This window comes from Acipenser ruthenus, chromosome 6 (genome assembly GCF_902713425.1).
Source record: "Acipenser ruthenus chromosome 6, fAciRut3.2 maternal haplotype, whole genome shotgun sequence".
Classification (NCBI taxonomy): Eukaryota; Metazoa; Chordata; class Actinopteri; order Acipenseriformes; family Acipenseridae; genus Acipenser; species Acipenser ruthenus.
Genome location: NC_081194.1, coordinates 59,316,088 through 59,336,154, shown reverse-complemented (window position 1 = coordinate 59,336,154; position 20,067 = coordinate 59,316,088). Strand labels below are relative to the sequence as shown.

The 20,067-nt window shown below is 37.7% G+C and overlaps 1 protein-coding gene across 1 annotated transcript in view; it reads right to left on the bottom strand.

Moving 5' to 3' along the window:
* Nucleotides 1-222: 222 nt before the first annotated feature.
* The window catches only part of LOC117411592 (fibronectin type III domain-containing protein 4-like), a 55,904-nt gene continuing 36,059 nt past the window's right edge, over nucleotides 223-20,067 (bottom strand). The window contains exons 4-6 of the mRNA XM_034019253.3: nucleotides 10,353-10,439; nucleotides 8,552-8,685; nucleotides 223-1,602 (exon numbers count right to left, since the gene is read on the bottom strand). Of these exons, the coding sequence (XP_033875144.1) occupies nucleotides 1,564-1,602; nucleotides 8,552-8,685; nucleotides 10,353-10,439 (260 nt within the window). The 3' untranslated portion in view covers nucleotides 223-1,563. The remainder of the gene's footprint in view (nucleotides 1,603-8,551; nucleotides 8,686-10,352; nucleotides 10,440-20,067) is intronic.

The following is a 20,067-nucleotide window of genomic DNA, read 5'->3' as shown; positions in this document are numbered from 1 at the left end:
TGTATACATGTATAATAAGTAACAACTACAAACACAAATGAAACGTATTTACTTATTTATTTATAGCCTACAAACATATATACTAAAATACACACAAATGTAGATGTCAACATAAGAAAATTAATTCCAACCAATATAGATAGATGGCTTACCCCCCCTCCCCCCGACCCACCCAAAAAAAAAAACAATAATAATTTTTAATTAAAAATATTATTCCCCTCCCCCGCATTGTCCCTGTACACTTCCAGCCGGTGATAACAGCACATTATTTTTCTTGATCTCGTTAGCATGCATTTTGATTAACGAGCTCCCCTTTTGCAGTCGTTGAGAAAGGAAGTGATGTACGTGACCTGCGACAATTAAGCTTTTTACTGAGAAATCCGTCATTAACGACCTCATCGACTCAGTTTCAAAGCATTACCGGATTGATTTTATTAACAAATTCCATTTGAAAATCACTTGTTACTAAAGCTGTCGTTACTATACCACGAGTTTGAGACAATAACGCAGATTTTTTAAAATCCTCCTCATTGCGTCTTGAATATGATGTTGTGTCGGCTTCAAAAATATATTTAATTATTTTATTCTATGTAGTGTTTTTTTTTATTATTGATTTACAAAAATGAATTGAACACAGCATCGCACCTAGGCCCCTGGGAAATTAACAGAATGTTTGAATGACAACTGCTCATGTGTAATTTAGTTTGACAGAGAACACAGATTTATAGCAAATGTCAATGACATGATTGATTCACATGCAACGTGTTTTCAAGGGCGCTAGGCACTTAAACATATATTGCTTTAATTGTTACCATTATGAAGCATCTTCTGTAGGAACAATTAGAAACATTTTTTCACTCAAAATAGTCCAGTCCCTATCAATTATATGCTGACTCTGTGAAAGAAAATATTTTTTGATATTTCTGTGGCAAGTTAATATTAGTTGGATAAATGTTGCCTGAACATCATAACCTGTCATATACTGTAGGCTCATACATCAGTGTTCATCAAATAGGCTCAAAAAAGGGAATGGAAGTTTTACCCAAACCCAAGCCTCCGAGTATGACATGTTCTTCAATAGAATCAGATGTTTGTATCTGGAGAACTTCCAGATTAGATATCTTTGTGTCCCATTGCCTGTCATTGATGGCTGCTCCTAAAACATGTCTCAGTGAGGTTGGCAAAAAATAGACAGATCATGACTGTATTCTTACATTTCATTCCTGCTAAAAAGTCCAGAGAATGCACAATGTTAAGATAATGCAAAGTGTGAACCTTATCTTCTTGGCCTTCGCTGTGCTGTTGACACCTATGAGTGGTCATCCAAGATCAAATGGCTCTGTTTCCAAATGATCAATCATCAATATAAATTGGGTGCTTCTTTGCATTTGTCATACGTTGTGTTTTAGACCTCGTTAACATTTCTAACAGGGCTGAATGGCTTGGAAAGTGACATGTGTTTGGGTTAAAGGCCTCCCACCTGGGAACCGTTCCACTGCCTCACTGTCTCACAAAAACCTCTGACGATGGTTTGTCTTTAGGCCAACATACTGTATTCTTGGGTCAGACTTCAATGATGTTGATTGATGGTGCTTTCTGAAACTGTAAGAAAGAAATGCCAGTTATAAACATTTGCATTTATTTACAGTGGATAGGTGTTTTTTTTTATTGTTTTGGGAGTATGCTTTGTTATAACATACTTCAGTGGTGTGTGTTTTGTTCCTCTAACATTATACAGGCATTTACAAGCAAGTGGTTCTGGCTGCTCCAGCTGTGTGAAATAACATAGCATACATAAAGAGACACAATACACAACTTAGAAATTAATATCACATTGAGAATTAACTATTTAACATAAAACATGAGGGGTTTTTAACTTAGTGTTCAGTACACTGAATAAAATTGCTACATATGGTGGGATGCACTGTACTGGAATTCTGACAGCTATGACAGATGTATTTCTTGTATTGTACTGTATGTGATTTATAATGTCCACGTTACAAAAATCACCATCATCATTTGCAAAAATGGACGTTAGTCCATAGTTTCAAGCACATTTTGTTGAAAATTCATCTATTATTTAGCACAGCTCACAGGTTCTGCAGGTATGTGAACATATGTATTCTCTACATCCCATTTTATCTTCTCTTTAGAATATCTTTTAGTAACTTTCATAATTAAAATGGGTCCAATACCCTGAAAATATAAATACCAGAACAGCACACTTTTTAACTTTTATTATCATAATTTAAAATGTCAGTTTTATGTTAAGTGTGCTGCAATATGTATAATTGACCAGGTGCCAGGGAACTGATGAGCATACATAATATATTGCCTAAGTAGAGAAGCCCCCTCCGGATTCAATTATCTTCACATTGTTGGAGGTCTCCCTGCAATTTCACAAAAGTCACTTGGCCTATTCAGATCTTAATACTCTGTTTTTTTTTTCAGTTGCTAAATACTTTTCGAATATATTTATGGGTAGGAAATTCCCAAGCCCATAACAGGAAGCTTGAATGCCACTGTCTGCTCGCTGCTGACTGGAAATTACAAAAAAAGCCATGGTTAAAAAAATTAATTAGCTTAAGGTACATTCCAATTTTAAACCCCTAACCTGCAACTGATTTGTGCACATGTAGGGGTGTGCATGGGATCCAGATTTACAGGTTGTTTTTCAGTTCAAGAAAACTCATCTCTTTGTTGTCTATACAGCGTAAAAGTTTCTCTTATTCTGACAAAAAAAGTCAACTAACTAGGTTTCCATTTGCTTGACGCAGACCTCCTTTGGTGTGGGGAACTGAATAACCACAGACTATGATACAGGACAGAGTCTGAGTTTCTGCTTCAAGCACACCCCTTGATATGCTCTAATGAAGCTTGTTACCTGATTGACCTAACATTAGAAAAGGGACAATTTTTATAGCCAGGGTTAGGCTGGAGATGTACTGTCTATCACCTGGCACTCAAGAGGCTGGTAATGATGACACTGTTTGGAACACTATAAATCCTGGTGTGCCTTTAAAGATGAGTTGAGCATCTAATTCTGCATGAGGGATTTTACCATGATTAGCAGGCATTTGACTATTGGGCTTCCTCTCCATTATGTGATTTAACCATAAATGAAAGGGAAATGGTTAACAAGGGAAGACTGGTACTGCTACAGGACAGGATGACCCAATTCCAATCCTTCTTGGCCTACAAATCAAAGTGTAACTAATTCAATGACCCTGTGACCCATTTCTGCTTCCCAATACTACCATAAATCAGAGCAAGAGAGCAGCACTGTAATAGACAATACAGAAAGAAAACAAAATAGAAATCAATTACATTAAAAGCTTCTCCAGCACATTTTTATTACACTGTCATTTTGCAGGGTTAGAAACTGATTGCTCTCATACGTAATGCACACAGCGCAAATAGATTGCTTGGAAACACGTTTAACTTATGTATTTATTTTAGCACTTAATTGAAGTCTCTTGGAATACAGTTCATTTCTCCAGTCAATTACTGTACTGGCTTGCCCCATTTCAGTTGCTTTATCAAAAAAGCAATACTAAGGTGAAGGCAAGTTATGTTCTCTGAGCTGTTATTTTATTTGTTTATTGATATGTATTTTCAGAATTTGTTAAGTGGGTTTACAGTAATTAAGTTGGGATGAACCATTTTTACATGAAGAATTTACAAGTAGGTATCCTTTGCCATTATAATAACTATATAGCAATATAGCAACATTTTGTCAGCAAGAGGTTTCCTATGAATGATGTTATTTTGACAAAAGTCCATATTTTATTATACAATAATGCATAACCTTAAAAAGGCAGGCTGTGGCGGGCTACCCCGCCCCTGTGCGTATTTTGTGTTTTATGTTGTCTGTTATAAGTATTATTGTAATGGTGCATGGAGTGTGGGTTATGTAGCACAGGTGATGTAAAATGTATATTTGTATTTAGGCACGGGGATTGCATGATCACTCTACTTGCAGATTAAAGTGGGCATTTGTATGGGGGCACGGGGAGTGCACAATTAGTCCACGTGCAGACTGTGCTGAGATTCAATTGAATGATTGATTAGCAATCGAGTCTTGGTACAGCTGCATAAAAGGGTGAGTGTTTCAGGCACACTGGGTTGGGTGTACAGCGAGGAGGTACGGGAGAGAGAGGAAATAAAAACCACACAAAAGATAATTGCTGAAATATCTCAGCACGATACTTGTTTGTTTAGTGTTCGCTGTGTTTTGTTTATCTATTTGTTTTGGCCAACTTGCCATTTTGTTTTGTTTGTTCTGTGTTCTGTTTTGCTAAATCTTTTATTTACAATAAACCAGCGCACCATCACATTTCACTCACCAGTCCTGTCCGTCTGCTTCTCTGTGCTCAATTGGGTTGGATGTTTAGTAATGAATGATACCACAAAAATATAAAATGATACAATAAAATCCAGCTGTGGTAGATTCAATGGGGTGAGGATGGATCATATTCACCACTAAATTACTATTTTGATGTGTTGCAATTTTTTTAGAAGATGTGTCATGATTGAACCCTTGGGCCATCATGAAGATTGCACATTTGTTAAACTGATAAATCATCAACTACTGGCAAAACCATAAATCCCTATACACAGAATTATGATCCTAACACCCAGTAGTCTGTTGACTTATCCAATGTAACACATTAATGTTTTATGTAATAGATGCAATGCAAATGTTTCAAAATGTTGTATTTTCTCTATTATTCTTTTCAATTCACTCTTTCACAAACAGCCACTGTTCTTTATCCCTTATTTTTGCAATTTTTGCCAAAAAAACAGTACACTGGACAATCTAATTGTATCATAATGGGGTAATCACATTGATCTACTTCAGATTCTCATTGTTGCTTCGTTCACTTTGTCTTCCCATCATGGTTATCACTAAACCCACAATAATGACAGCTATATCAAGCATCTGACTACGATTTAATTCATACGTCCCTGTGGCAAAGTGGTGAGTGAATACAGGTGCATGCAGTGCAGAGTGGATTCAAAACAGACAGACAATGATTTCCAGGTGCAAGGGTGTTTATTGATTTAATTAACAATGTCCAGAGCCTTATGGCAAACACCTGTAAATAATAATGATGGTGTGATACAGTGGTGTGTATCACTCGGTATTTGTAAATCCCCGGGTTTGACCTGTAACCAAAAGTCCCGTTTTACACACCAACACTAAACACAAAACACAAACACAGTTCCTAGTGACAGTGAATAAGTGCAAGTGGTGTAATACAGTTCTCCGTGAAATGCAGGGGTGAAAGTGATGTCCGGGTTTATGCTGGCTTTCGCTACAGCTCCGGATCGTGCTACTGGTAGTCTATTAAAAAACAAACTCACGGTTCACGATACTGCAAAACAGACTCCTTGTAGGTTTAAAACACTAACCATTTACCAAGGAACAGATCACTTACACTATGCCCCTCTATTTATAACCTCGCTTATGACCCCTAAGTTAACGAGCGCATCCGCTCCTCCAATCCTCGGATGCCACGCCGTTTCCCGTCTGAGTCATTGAGTTTGGGTACCGTAACTCCGTCTCCTTCCTAAATGACCGACTTCCACCTACCCATAGGAATAAATTGTTGTGCCATTTAGTTAAGGGTACTCTGTTCCTTTTATACTATGCCCTCACAGGTCGGGAGGGAGATCTAACACCAAGAATCATTCGATCTCTGTCATAGTCCCTTTGTATGAATGTTTATTATTATTCACCATCCACAAAGTGAATCAGACATGAGGCTGCGTGGAACAGTAGCAATTGACGTTTCATAATGGGCTTTAAACAGACCTAATGGGCTTTAAACAGACCTCTGCTTTTGAAGGACAATATGCCCACAACATCTCCACAGGAGAGAAAGGTGGGGGCTTGCTTTCAGTGCAGGGGTTGGAACTCTTCTGATCACTTTGAATTAATGCAACTAAAACAAACATATTTTGAATAAGGTTTCTTCTAGATTTACTGTCTACACCACTTTCTAACAAGAACGAACAAGTTATAAACATTATGTTATTTATTATTATGTTAAGGGAATTTTGGTATGAGTATTTCTTGTTTAGGTTCACTTAATGTAGTTCCATTTCTGCTTCAGTATTTACATCCTGGTGGCTCTCAGGTACTCTCAAAATCAATTTTGAACTCTGAAATACATCTGCAAAACTCTGCCCTTAATGCAATCTTGTAATACAGTAATTTTGAAGAATAAAAACTGGACAATTTTTGTACAGTAGATTCAGTTTCAGTTTCGAAAATCTTTCAGGTCCCCTGGGGCCACCAATGTGGTTGTGATTTGTCCTCATGAATACAAAAAAAAACCCCAAAAACACCAGTGAAGGGGATTTTAAAATACCATAGTACTGTCCAAAACTGTGTGTTTCCTGGTCTGTCATCTTAGTACTTTGTCATGGGCACTGAACAAGTTAATTAGAATATTAACAGATACATGAGTTATTGGTTCTATTAGTTTTGTCTTATTTGATTTCTCAGTAGAATGATTGTATGGTGAGCATTTAGATGCTGAATGGACTCATACGGGTGGGTGTTGGGACTGAGGATCTGTATTGCAATATACTGCAATACTGAAGACAATATTATGTTGATTTTTTGCTAGTAAAATAAATCTACATATATAAACTTTGATTTTTGTAATTTTTATGGAATTTAAAGTGTTAGAATGTAATATGACAAATTAAACTCTTGTATAAAATGCCCACTATCTCATTTTTGTTGGATCCCCTTAAGTACGTGCATGTGCTCCCAATTTGAAAAATACAAAAACAGTGCTGGTTTGAAAGCTATTTGAAATTCTGTAAAAACATTGATTTTAAATGTAATTTTTAATTTTTATTATAAATAATATCTTTATTTTAATTTTATATTAAACTTGTTTTTCAAAAGTGCATCCTATGACTGTGGTCATAAACATGGGTTTAAAGCTGCTTTATATATCGGTCAGTGCAGAGACCTGGGTTTTGGAATAAACAACTGACCTTGCTTTTAAGATTTAATATACATTACAAAAGCATAAATATGTGCTACACATTTATTTTAAAAAAATACTGGTAAGTAATGTTATCAACTATTTATTTATGTATCTGCTTTGCTTGTTTTTTTCTCAGAACTTACAGTACCAGAACCGCTGTTTTTTATTTGATGAGATAAAATGCGGTAGGTCCAGGGGAATAAAAAGATATTCAGAATATAGTGTTAAATTACACTGTCCAGAACTGTCAGCAGATAAGTATTTATAAATAAATGTAAAAATAATTAAAATTGCACTGATACAGTTCTTAAATTGGTGATGAACAGATGCTTTCAAAAAAAGTCAAATTTGGCTGGAAAACTGCCAATCTGGCAGCATTGATCAAGGGGCTGTAGCCTAAAAGTCTGCATGTGAGACGCATGCATTACCTATTAAATCTTGTTACCTAAAGTTCAATGTACAAATAAAATGTGAATTTGTATAATTTGTTTTAGAAAAATCAATATTGTAATTGGCGTTCTGATACTTTAAGATGTAGGACTACACCGCTGTATGTAAGGTTGATGGTACCACCAGCATATTTTACTTCAGCCTTGCATAAACAACATACCTCAATATTCGATGCTATACAGCCATCCTTTTTAGATTTTTTTATTAGGAAATTATTCCCCACATGTGACTTTGCTTTGCAGAATTTAAGCACCTGAAAATCTCAGTGTGCTTCTGCCATATTTTCTTGTAAACATGTGTGTTATTCAGTGGGCATGAATGAGGGTTCCTTCCCCTACTTCCTTCCTGCCAATAACATCTGCTAATCCCCTATTTAAACCCCAAGCTTGAGTTACTCTCCGTCTTGCGTTTTTGTTTTCCACCACCCTCCCCTCCCCCACTAAGCTTCCTCTGCTATTTGGCTACTCCACCTTGCAACTGCACCATCCTCTGCAACGGTCTCCCTCTTGGGGATAAGTGAAGCTCACTTCCCAACCTGCTGGCTTTGTTCTCCGCGAGGAAGGTTCTCCACAAGTCATGGGGGACCCCTGTCAAATTTATCTATCACTGACATCTCCCATTTCTCTAACCTAGATCCCCCTTGGGGGAAGTACTGGTTGCTTCCCAGCCTTGGAGACTGATTGGTTTGGTCTCAGCTCCAGGAGTACGGCTCTCCGCGAGCCAAGGTGAATCTCCTTACTATTTAAGTTATAAGCACATATCTTCCATTAATTCCTGAGGTCCCTTACTCCATGCAGCTCTCGATCATGCCCAGTGAATTTTGTGTTAACACTGCTCACATCACGAGTTCTCGCGGGAAGTAATTATCTTGCGAGATAACAGCAGACATTTTCCAGTTTCCCTGAATCAATTAAACAAAAAAATACTGGTATAGTTGTTCATATACCGGTTATTGTATTGCCCGGTATATCGGTATTATCGCGCACCCCTACTGTCTCCTGGTTTGACCTGATCTAACCATCCCAGTGGATAAACAAGCCCTGGCTGTATTTGTTTCTGTGGGTGTTTAATGCCAGAGACACCACACTCACCTTACTGCGCAGCAGCCCTCCTGTAGGTCGCTCAGGCGTGCTGTGCTCGGAGGAAGGCTTGGCCTTTTCCTTGTTATTGTTTGAATCGTTGTCTTTAATGATGTCATACTGTCTGCAGAACAGAACAATCACAGCTGCAAAAATAAACAAAAACAAAGTCAATGTAACCTAAGAAGCACGTTTATTCCAGATTGATTTAATTAATAATGCACCGAAGCATTGTTGGGGACAATAACCCCTTTTGTAAGGTTGAAAGGCTTGTGTAAGGAAGAATTCACAACTTTCTGTACACTATCTTACTAGGTAATTATTATGGCTGCAGAGAAAGAGAGTGAGCTAGTCACCTCTAGCTTGGATTGAAACACATTGATTATAGCCATATTATTAGAAAGAAGGAATGCTGTAGAAGGTCCCTATTAGGCAGGCAGTGAAAAAGAGTGAGATCTTAGATTGATATGGGCAGGTATAAACTGTCAGCTCTGGGCCTCTCTTTATAAAGTCTGACAGGAGGAGCTGTTTCTGCTCAGAAGCCCCATCAACAAGCAGGTCGCAGGAAATGACAGCTCTTACAATCTGAGTTTCATGGGGTGAGGCTCTAATGAAATGTATAACAGCAGGAAGTCTTCTGTGGAGCTTCTATGTGTTCTCATTAACTACAGAGGACAAGTATTCTTTTGTTTACAGTTGCTGCGGTCTGTGAAATTATTTTATAGTTGGATTCTGAACTGTTTATTTATGTATTCTTTTTTTTTTTAAATCTGTGGTGGTGATGTAAAAAGTAGGTCCTTATTATTTTTCTGATTATCATTAATTTATATTGTGTGTTTGGTTGCCATTCTACACTTGACAATACACATTGGGTGTGTTCTACTTTCTCCCTTAGAAATGCTGCCTACCCATTTCTGGGAACTGCACATGAGCATCCCTGTCACCAACAGGAGGTCCTGTAAATAGAAAATACAGATTTTCCAATAGATTTCTGGAATTTAGCTATCTGGTTGGTGAGCAATATATCTCTGTTTAAGGGACGTACAGTAAACGTTTTTAGTTTTGTAAAAAATAATAATAATAAAGGTCCTAAATCATCCCCTTTCTCTAAGTGAAAAGATATATTGACAATTTAAACTAATATATACTGTATTACTTCTTCCCTATTTTACACCAGTATATATCAATCTCATTATAATGTATTTGCCAGTAATAACTGGTAATAAAGATTACATTAGGTTAGGGTGAGAAGTTTTTGGTTTCCCTTGACAAACTGTTAATAATGAAAGGTCAAGTTGGTCTGGGCTAGGATAAGGGTAATAACATGAAAAATGATTAGGGGTGTATTAATATCAGTGATGTAAATATTCTCTTATTAGTTACACAGATGTAGTTTAAATATTGCATATTTCCATGCTGTTTTCACAGATTCCACAATGACACTCAGCCTTTTTAATAAACTGTGCATGGTGGGTCAACCCTTTTAGGAATTCATATTTGATTCAGGGGAAATATAATTTTTTTAACAAATAAAAACAATAATGATGATATATGAAATGCTATCACTTCCTTTGCAAAATTGTGTACCAATAATAATTCACATTTTTTGATAGTGAACTGTAAAAAATCTATTTATGCTAAGTAACCCTACTATTATGAGTGTTTTACAAGGGATGAGCGTTATACCAGGTGTGCGATATCTATAAATAGACGGGGCGGGGCTTGTGTAGATTATACGATCTGTGAGGTCATTTGACGTGTTTCAATATTTCACACAGGGTAATATTGCCTTTGTCTAGAATAAGACACCCACCTGCCCACATGATGAGCACCACCACTATAATGATCATCTCCCCAGTTTGAAGCTGGCGGTTTTTGATTCCCTGCACCGTCGGGTCATCTGTAAATACACAGTCAAGAAAACGCTGTTAGTTATCCCTGCAACTCTATTCCTTTTTTCATTCTTTAACTAAGGCAGCACAGCTCTCTGGCATCTGCTTTCAAGAGCCAACTCTGACTTCAAAGGGGCAAAAGAAACTGAGACCAATGAGGAGTTATTCTGACATTTTCCTAATTTAGTGTTAGAACATTTTCTCAAGGCTTTTACATTGAGGATTTAAGAAAGTAAATGTATTTGGAATATAAATGCATTTGTGTCCAGTTGGTATGATATATATATATATATATATATATATATATATATATATATATATATATATATATATATATATATATATATATATCCTTACTTAGTTTGTAGTTCTACATGCTACAGATTTTGCTAACAGCTATGGGGGCTGTGGGGTTAAGAAATGTTGCCATTTATATTTAAATACAGTGATGTTGCCAGTATCATGCTTGGCTGCTAAAGACTACGATTGGTGATACTGCAGAGCAATGAAAAACTAAGTTACTTTACTGATACACAACTGCATACTCCATCTACACCTAGCACAAATGATTTCAGTACGACTGGAATTAAATGGTGGGTCTGTTTTCTTTCTTTAAATTCTTTCTTTCACAAATCATGTTACCCAGTGTGGATGCAGTTCAAAATTGAGTCATGGAAGCTTTTGGCTGCAAACACTAAACTTTTCTTTTGCCAACAACAAATATAGCTTGTAAAGCACTTACAGACAGAATGTGGTGGGACTGTACTGTCTTCAATGCATGGATTGATGTACATGGTGGGAATTATGGCATTTTGTGTTAGCTCCAATCACTTTAACATAGATTTGGCTCTCTTATTGTGTTGGTGTGATTCTGGGGAACGATACACAGCAAGCAGGCAGGAATCACACTTCGCAAGAGATGGTTTCAAGAGCTTTTCTGCACCTTTATTTTCCAGTTGTCACAAAATACAACAAAAACGATGTTGAAAACAAACAAAAGCAAGCCAGCCGGCTATATTGTAGTTAACAAAAGTAAGTTTTAAGTTCACTTCAACTTTTGTTTCATATCAGCTGTTTCAAATTCTGGGATTTTAAATAGAAATATGCTCTTCAACTCTCGTGGCAAGACAACACCGTTTGTATCTCTGCCTTTTCATAATTTGATATTCAAAGGGTTGATAAGTTAATAATGCTTTCCTTCTCCAAAAGAAAAATCTGAGCAAGCACATCCACTGCATGGTTTTCTGTAGGTATTTAACATACTAGGGACACAAAATAATAAATACCTGTTTAGTATTCAAAGCACAGCCACAGGAGCTGACAGTGCAGACATTGAAAAAGCATAAAATATTTTCTTTCTCTGACTAATAGATTGTGCTAATGACCCCATGGCAAATTAAGCAGAGCACACAGCTGAACCTTAAGGCTCCTTAATTGTCAGTTTTGACAAGAAATTAGGTGAAGGTAATACATTAAAGCACAATGCTATGCCACAGCATAGTATTTCAGTTTCATAACACTTTTAAGTGCTCCAACACAGCACAATGCAGACTCATAAACTGATAGAAATAGGTCTAAAAATGTGTCAAACTTTGGTACATTTGTAAGGCAGTTTGCAAATTGATTTTTACCTCCAGTTGTATCGGGTGGATAGCAATTTTTCAGTGTTGTCAGAGAGGACAGTGCGCTTGAACACATACCATGTAGGTCCTATTCTTCTACTCTTGTGCATTTACTGTAATTAAGAGTTATTGACCAAAGTGGAGGTGCCTCTGGGGTTTGAAGCCCAATCAATTAACCAATGTCTTTAGCTGAAATAACTTTATATTACTTGTGATACATAGTATATTACAGAGTAGAAATGCACTACCTTACTAAAAAAAATAAAAATAACACAACACCATCTGCTCTGTGTGGATTGTACTGCTTTATGTTGCTTGATGTAGCTGTAATCTCCATCTATCTTACAGAGTCCTCTTGACTGGAGTCTCCTAGCAACATGAATGCTCACTTAAAAAAAAAAAAAAAAAGAAGGATATCATGCCAAGCTATAAAAAATGTTCAACCATTTTTGTTGAACTAGTCTTATTATGTAAAATTCAGTCCCTTTTAACTTTACAATCCCTGGTATACAGTTTCACAAACATGTACAGAAGTGCCAGACTAATGCATTACAATTAGATTTAAAGTTTTTGTTTACTGTAGTGGGCATTTACACTATTTATATGCTCAATCAGTGCCCAATGTTCCATTGGGTTCATAACAAAAATAAACTGGTCCCCTTTATATTTTATTATACGTGTGGTGGTCTGTCTGACTACTGAGGAGCCCGACTGCTTTTAGAAACCCCTTCACCTACCAATATGCTAATTGAATTGTTAGTTATAAATACATGAATAAAAAAGCCATAGGGGCTATAACATAATATTTCAATTTGCTTTCTAAAGGCTGTAAAGGAATTCTCCATAAAGAAGAAAATGTCTCTTTCAACCCAATAATTATTGATCTAAAAAGGTTGTAAATTAAGTTAATGAAAATATCAAACCAGTTCAAGCTGTTAGATCATAGCTGCAGGCATTTAATAATATGGCTTCCCTGCACTAAATTTGCAGGAAAAGCACTTCAAAATGAATTTTGGCCAAAATGGACACGCTTCCATGTGCTGAAGCACTTAATTGCCACAAATGCTGCTCTAGTAATGGGTAAGGGATATCATTTAGGTATGGCATTTGGTTTATTTTTAATAACTAAAATGCATGCTAATCATTCATTGGGTAAATTGTACACATGGTTATGTATTTAGGAAGGAACGTTGCATCATTCTGCCTTTCATGTGCGGTCTTAAAATGTAATTGGTTGTGACAGATAATGTAAATGTCAGTATTACATTGTTTCTAATGTATACAATGCCTAAATAAATTGAAATTGACCAATTGAGAAGAATTGGTCATAAAATTGTCAACCAAATGGGTAATATTGTTATTGTTATATGGCAGCTGAAACACTGATGTTGCCATAAAACCAATTTGTATTGACATAAGTGTTTTTTTTTTTTTTTTTTTTAATAGCCCACAGGTTGATATTATGATGAGATTGGCCTTTAAATAGACACAAGGAACATATGTTGGCTCTACTGCAGGTAAATATTAATCAGCAAATACATTCAAAGGTCGGAATGTGTATTTAGTGTGCATACTCTGCTCTACAGCACTGTCAGAAAACTAGAAAAATACCACAGGAAAGCATCTGATCTGAAATGTACTTTTCAACTAATTTATTTTCCAGTTTAAATACATAGTCCTACTGTAGGTAATGAAGCTTTTCGTAATCAACATTATAATGCATTTTATTTAAAATTCCAGTGGATTACAAATGTTTTTCAAAAGCTACAGAAATATTTCAAAATGGTGTGTTCCTCCCATACAACTATGTTCCTTAGGATGTTTATTGCTTGGAAAGTGCTTTTCAAAAATGAAAGATGTGTTGTTAATGAAATTAGGTGTCCTGAGCCATTTTCATACATGATGTCAGAAACCAAACCCTCTTTTCATGGGACTTCTGTAGCACACACTTGGCAAGTTTTTCGTGTTGAGATTATAATTATCCAAGTTGTGTGAGGCTAATCGATCAAAGGCAACTCCTATGAGCTTTGGACAGCTCTGCATTGCCTGGCATATGAGATAGACCTGTAAACACACAATTCAAGGGACTGACACATTTTCTTCTCCTTCTTCTTAGAGAAATCCATGTTACCCAAAATATCTCAATAGAGCACTGTACAGTTACATTATAGTAATAAAACCACAAGCTGTGTCTATACTGGAGATGGTTCCCTGGTTAAGTACATTCACAAATATTCACAGGTTTGTTTTTCAAACACAGCTATTAAAATGGATTTAGCAAATAAAATAATGATGTAAAAGCACCAGATCACTTTTTTAAAAGCTGTGCTAAAGAATGTGCCTTTCAAGTTCATCATAACTGGATAGACTGTTCTCTCTAAATTTTAATTCTGAAATATTGTACAGTATGGTAAGACAGACATCCTACGTATACCCCCAAATTACACTTTTGCAATAAATCAATGTGTTAGCAAGGATTCAAGTAAACTTCTGTTTCATAATTGTGTAACATGAAATGTCTCGAGTAAAAAAAAAAAAGAAAAAAAAGCAATTTGGATGAGCTTAAACTGAAGTCATTAAGCCAATGTTTTTTAAACAATCACAGAAGTAACTTGATGTACCACATCAAACTATTAAAGTCATATATTCTTTCAGATAAAGTTCACAAAGCTTCATACTGAGCTGCTTAGCATTCGGTACAGGTTTTTATATGAAGATGTACTTCAAACTGATGGAGTGCTATGATTAAATGTTTTGGACATTAGGCTGACAGCAATCATGTGTGCATCAGCAATTGCAAAACTACACCTGGAAAACTTAAACTCTTTGAATGCAACTGTTATTCCCTGCTGGAATTCACTAACACATTACATCTTATATTAAACCAGTTGCTGTGTGCCAAATGTGTTGGTGGAGTTGCAACTGAAAGGTTTTTATTCCACTTTAGTGAATACTAGCTGGCCGTATTGAGGAGGGCTCCTGAAATAGAGTACTCTGCCCTGGGTGTTGCTTGGGTGTGTGTTTCGTTTCCCTGCAGCCCCCGCTTTCGCCAAGAAGCTAATGCTGTACATGTATATAATATGCTTGTTTTACAAAATCAATGCAAACCATTTCATAGTTTATTGTTTCCAGTTCCTATGACTAGAATGACATCACAGTCAGTTGCATTTACATTCTATAGTCCAGTGGTCACAAACTTTTTGTTGTGATAGATCTATTGTAAAATAAAAAGACAGATCATTTGATTTTCATGATGGATTGTTCTGTACCATAACACATTCCTAGCACAAGCTCAGTTAATTTCAGCAGTTTCACAGCTTTCTTATGTTGACCAGAAAGCAAGATTGAAAAGGCTTTATTAGGACATTTTAATCATCCTAATTCAAGGACAGATGAAACGCTGGGATTTGCTTCTTGAATTAAACATTGAAGCTACTCTATAAAAATCTTATAAACTAAAGAGCATGGTGTATCTCTACCAACTCATGCCATGTTATTACACTTAATTACTTCAGCTGAACAGTGGCTCAGTATTGGAACCTCTGGTCAATGTCAGGAGGCTACATTTCTGCTCACCGTGTAACAATTTTTTTTTTTTTTTTTGTTCCTGGGTAGTAAGTGTTATTTCCTAATTGCTTATGCCTCAAAAGTATAGAAAATGGCTATTATTCCCCACAAACTTTGCTTCTGTGACCAGGACAGTGATATTTTGAAATTTACCTATTTTCCAGAACATTCCAGATAGATTCAGTGCTGAGTAAACTTGGAGTAACTTCTAGAACTTTCTAGAACTTTCCAGTAATATAAATAGTAGTATAAATACAGGGGCCTTAAGCCCACCAGTTCAGTTTGGTTCCAGCTGCCTAAGTGGATACATATCTGCATTTTTCTGAGATGGCATCAAGAGGCTGCAAGCATCCGGCAGACGCATTTTGCTATGTCTGCGGCCAATTTATCAAGACAAGAGCGAAAAAGTACTCCGTGGAAGCATCTGCTAAGATGTGTGAGGCCTACAAGACATATTTCGGCATGCCTGTCGGGGATCAAGACAAACCCTGGGCACCTCATTTCACCTTCGAGCACTGCAAAAAAACTCTGGAAGGTAAGATGGACAATTGTTGCTTGGAATTTTATGTTATAAAATTTGTTAATTTTTTAAATTGTAAAAATTTTTAATTTTATAATGTTCCACAATTTTCAATGTTATTGAAAAAATATATCATATATGAAAAATGTTGCGAGAATCTCTTACACATTAGTCATGGGTGAAATAAATGTATTTTTGTAGGATGGTACAGAGGGGAAAAGAGAGCCATGAAGTTCGCTATCCCAAGAATTTGGCGGGAACCCACTGACCACTTCTGCATGGTGGACTGTGGAAGGGTGGTGGGTAATTCACTGACATACAGGACTCAGAGAAGTAATTTAGGAACACCGCACAGGTGCCCAGTTTTATTATGGGAGCTTAATTTCTTTTCAGCCCGCAGAGGGCGCTGTTGTCTGTGGTCTGCCGTACCAACTATGGTAGCGACAGAGCCACAACTATACCGGGGGCGGTACAGGATACAGAGTTTCAAACAAAACAATAATCAAAAGGCGAAAGGAACAGGGAAAATAAAACACAGTAAACAAAACTACAAACAAAAGGTGCTGCGCTCGGCAGCTTCACCCCAACCATCGCTACCCGCACGGCCCGGGTCTCCGTCCTACACTAGCGGCTCCCTCAGCCTGCTATACACTGTTTACCGGGGCTGCCCAAGGTTTTTCCCCGCTACCTCTAATTCTTTTATTTATTTATTTATTTATTTTTCTTGTTGGGATTTCCGTCCCCGCAGTTTTTTCTCCAGCGCTTCCGCACACCTTTTACGTCTCAGAGGGCAGACCTGAGGGAACAGCAGAATGTTAACTTATAGGGCCAGCAATTCCCCCAAGACCCGCCTCTCAGCCACTCAGAGAGAAGGAAAGCCCGCACACCCACTCTCCCACCTCTCCGTGTCACTGCCATGACTGACAGGAGGATATTGACGGGCTGCTGCCCTCTCCCTGCAGCACTATGAACACATCAGAAGAGTCAGCACAGGTCTCCGCCTGTTACATGGACCCTTCCAAACGTCGGACTGGCAAGAATGCACCTGCTATCACGTATCCGGACCTTCCTTCATCCATCGCCCCGGTGCCACACTGCCATGAGCTCCCCGTACCCACTCCTCCGGAGAGAGCAGCCGTCTTTAGAAGAGAGCAGCAAGTCAGAGAGCGAGGAAGACGTTGTAGATCCAGATGACAATTTCAGAGGTGGAGCTGAGGAGAGAAACCCATACTACCCCAACCAAAAAGACCTCAAGGACTTGATTAGAGATCTTGGTCTCACCAAGTCCAATGCTGAGCTTTTGACGTCTAGGCTCAAGCAGTGGAACTTGTTGGATGAAAGTGTGCAAGTCGCAGATCAGAGGAAGTGTCACCAACCTTTTTCCAGCTTCTTCACCCGTCAAGATGGGCTCTGCTTCTGCCACAATGTAACCAGTCTGTTCGAGGCAATCGGAATCGCCTGTAACCAGAATGAGTGGCGCCTCTTCATTGACAGCTCATCCAGGAGCCTCAAAGCCGTGCTGCTCCATAATGGTAACAAGTACCCGTCTCTTCCCCTGGCTCACTCGGTGCACCTCAAAGAGGATTACAACAGTATCAAGACCTTGCTGGACGCCTTGAAGTATGATGAGTATGGCTGGGAGGTCATAGGAGACTTCAAAATGGTGGCATTCCTGATGGGTCTCCAAGGCGGTTTTACCAAGTTTCCCTGCTATCTTTGCCTTTGGGACAGCAGGGACACCAAGGCGCACTACCACAGGCGGGACTGGCCGCAGCGGACTGAGTTCTCTGTGGGGAGGAACAACGTCAAGTGGGAGCCACTGGTGGACCCCCAGAAGGTGCTGATGCCACCACTGCACATCAAATTGGGCCTTATGAAACAATTTGTCAGAGCTCTAGATAAGGAGTCGGCAGCCTTCAAGTACCTTCAAGACTTCTTCCCTAAGCTGTCTGAGGCAAAGGTCAAAGCCGGTGTCTTCGTCGGACCACAGATAAAGAAGATCCTGGAGTGCAATGAATTCCCCAAGAAGCTCACTAGTAAGGAGAAAGCGGCTTGGAACAGCTTTGTCGCAGTGGTTCGGGGCTTCCTGGGCAATCACAAGGCCGAAAACTATGTGGAGCTGGTTGAGACTCTGGTGAAGAACTACGGCACAATGGGCTGTAGGATGTCCCTCAAAGTCCATATCCTTGATGCTCATCTTGATAAATTCAAGGAGAACATGGGAGCATACTCGGAGGAGCAAGGCGAGCGCTTCCACCAGGATATACTGGACTTTTATTCAGTATGAACGCCGCTACCAAGGACAGTATAACGAGAACATGATGGGAGACTACATTTGGGGGCTGATTCGTGAAAGTGATTTACAGTATAATCGTAAATCTCGAAAAACTACTCACTTCTAAATCTTTTGTAGTCATTTTTGTATTACTTTAGTATAAATACATGTTAATTTGGATTCATATGTTGTTTTTATCTGACTTTATGTGAACGAAAAGACACAAATTCGCCCGTCTTCTCATTGGAAATAGGTAAATTTCAAAATATCACTGTCCTGGTCACAAAAGCAAAGTTTGTGGGGAATAATAGCCATTTTCTATACTTTTGAGGCATAAGCAATTAGGAAATAACACTTACTACCCAGGAACAAAAATTGTGTTACATAGTCATCACCTCAGCATTGTGTACCCTAGATGCTGTGCTGTTACAAGTGCTCTCCTTTGGTTGTAACCCTGGGCCATATATTTATAGGAATTAAACAAAATCCACAGCTGAGACACCACTGTGCACCTTTTTAAATAGCCCCAAAATAACTCGCATAAGGATAGTATTTACAGGTAGTAAATTAATTAACAATATTTACATACAGAGAGATGATACTTACTTTAACGTCTTTTAAATTGTAATGTATCTGGTGTATTTCTGTCAGCATTAAGTGATTATTCCTGTAACCTTTACTTTAGCAGCATATCCATGAAAACCGAAGGTAAGAAAATATTCAAGTATGAAAGACCACCAAGGACAAACTGTACTGTATGTGTAACAGTTTTACGGAACAGAAACTGAATATAATACAATCAAGGCTTTGTCAATTCAATATTTACAACCTGGGTCTCTCTCCTTTTTGTAGAAAACTGAGCTGTTTTTATAAAATATGGAAACCATTAATGTACATTTTGCCAAATGATTTGCACGTGTAATTGCCTTGTGTTGAACAAGGAGATTGATTTTAAATATATACTGATATATATATATATATATATATATATATATATATATATATATATATATATATATATATATATATGTTGAATAGTCTTGTCATTGTGGGATGTAGTTTTTTTGCTATATAAATCGTAACTTATGTCATGTTTATTTTAAAAACATAATACAAATAATTACCGGTAACCATTAAGTGTGTTGGTGGTTAAAACACTAAACTCAGGAATTTTATAAATGTCTAAAACCTGGTGGATTTCAGTGGTGGCACTTTATTGGGGTGAGTGACGACTGTATACTGTGTCTGTTTTGAAGGAAATTGATTGATTGGGCTGGTTGCTGCAGGAGGCTGTGTGGTCCAGTCATTAAAGAAAAGGGGCTTGTAACCAGGAGGTCCCCGGTTCAAATCCCACCTCAGCCACTGACTCATTGTGTGACCCTGAGCAAGTCACTTAACCTCCTTGTGCTCCGTCTTTCGGGTGAGACTTAATTGTAAGTGACTCTGCAGCTGATGGATAGTTCACTCACCCTAGTCTCTGTAAGTAGCCTTGGATAAAGGCGTCTGCTAAATAAACAAATAATAATAATCCACATTAACTTATGCTGTCAGCAGCTCCTGCTGGTCACTATCCAAGGGCCTGCAATTGTTCCAGGACTCGCTCTATTTAATAACTGCTTTCTTCCTACTGGTTGTTGACAAGAGTATTGAAC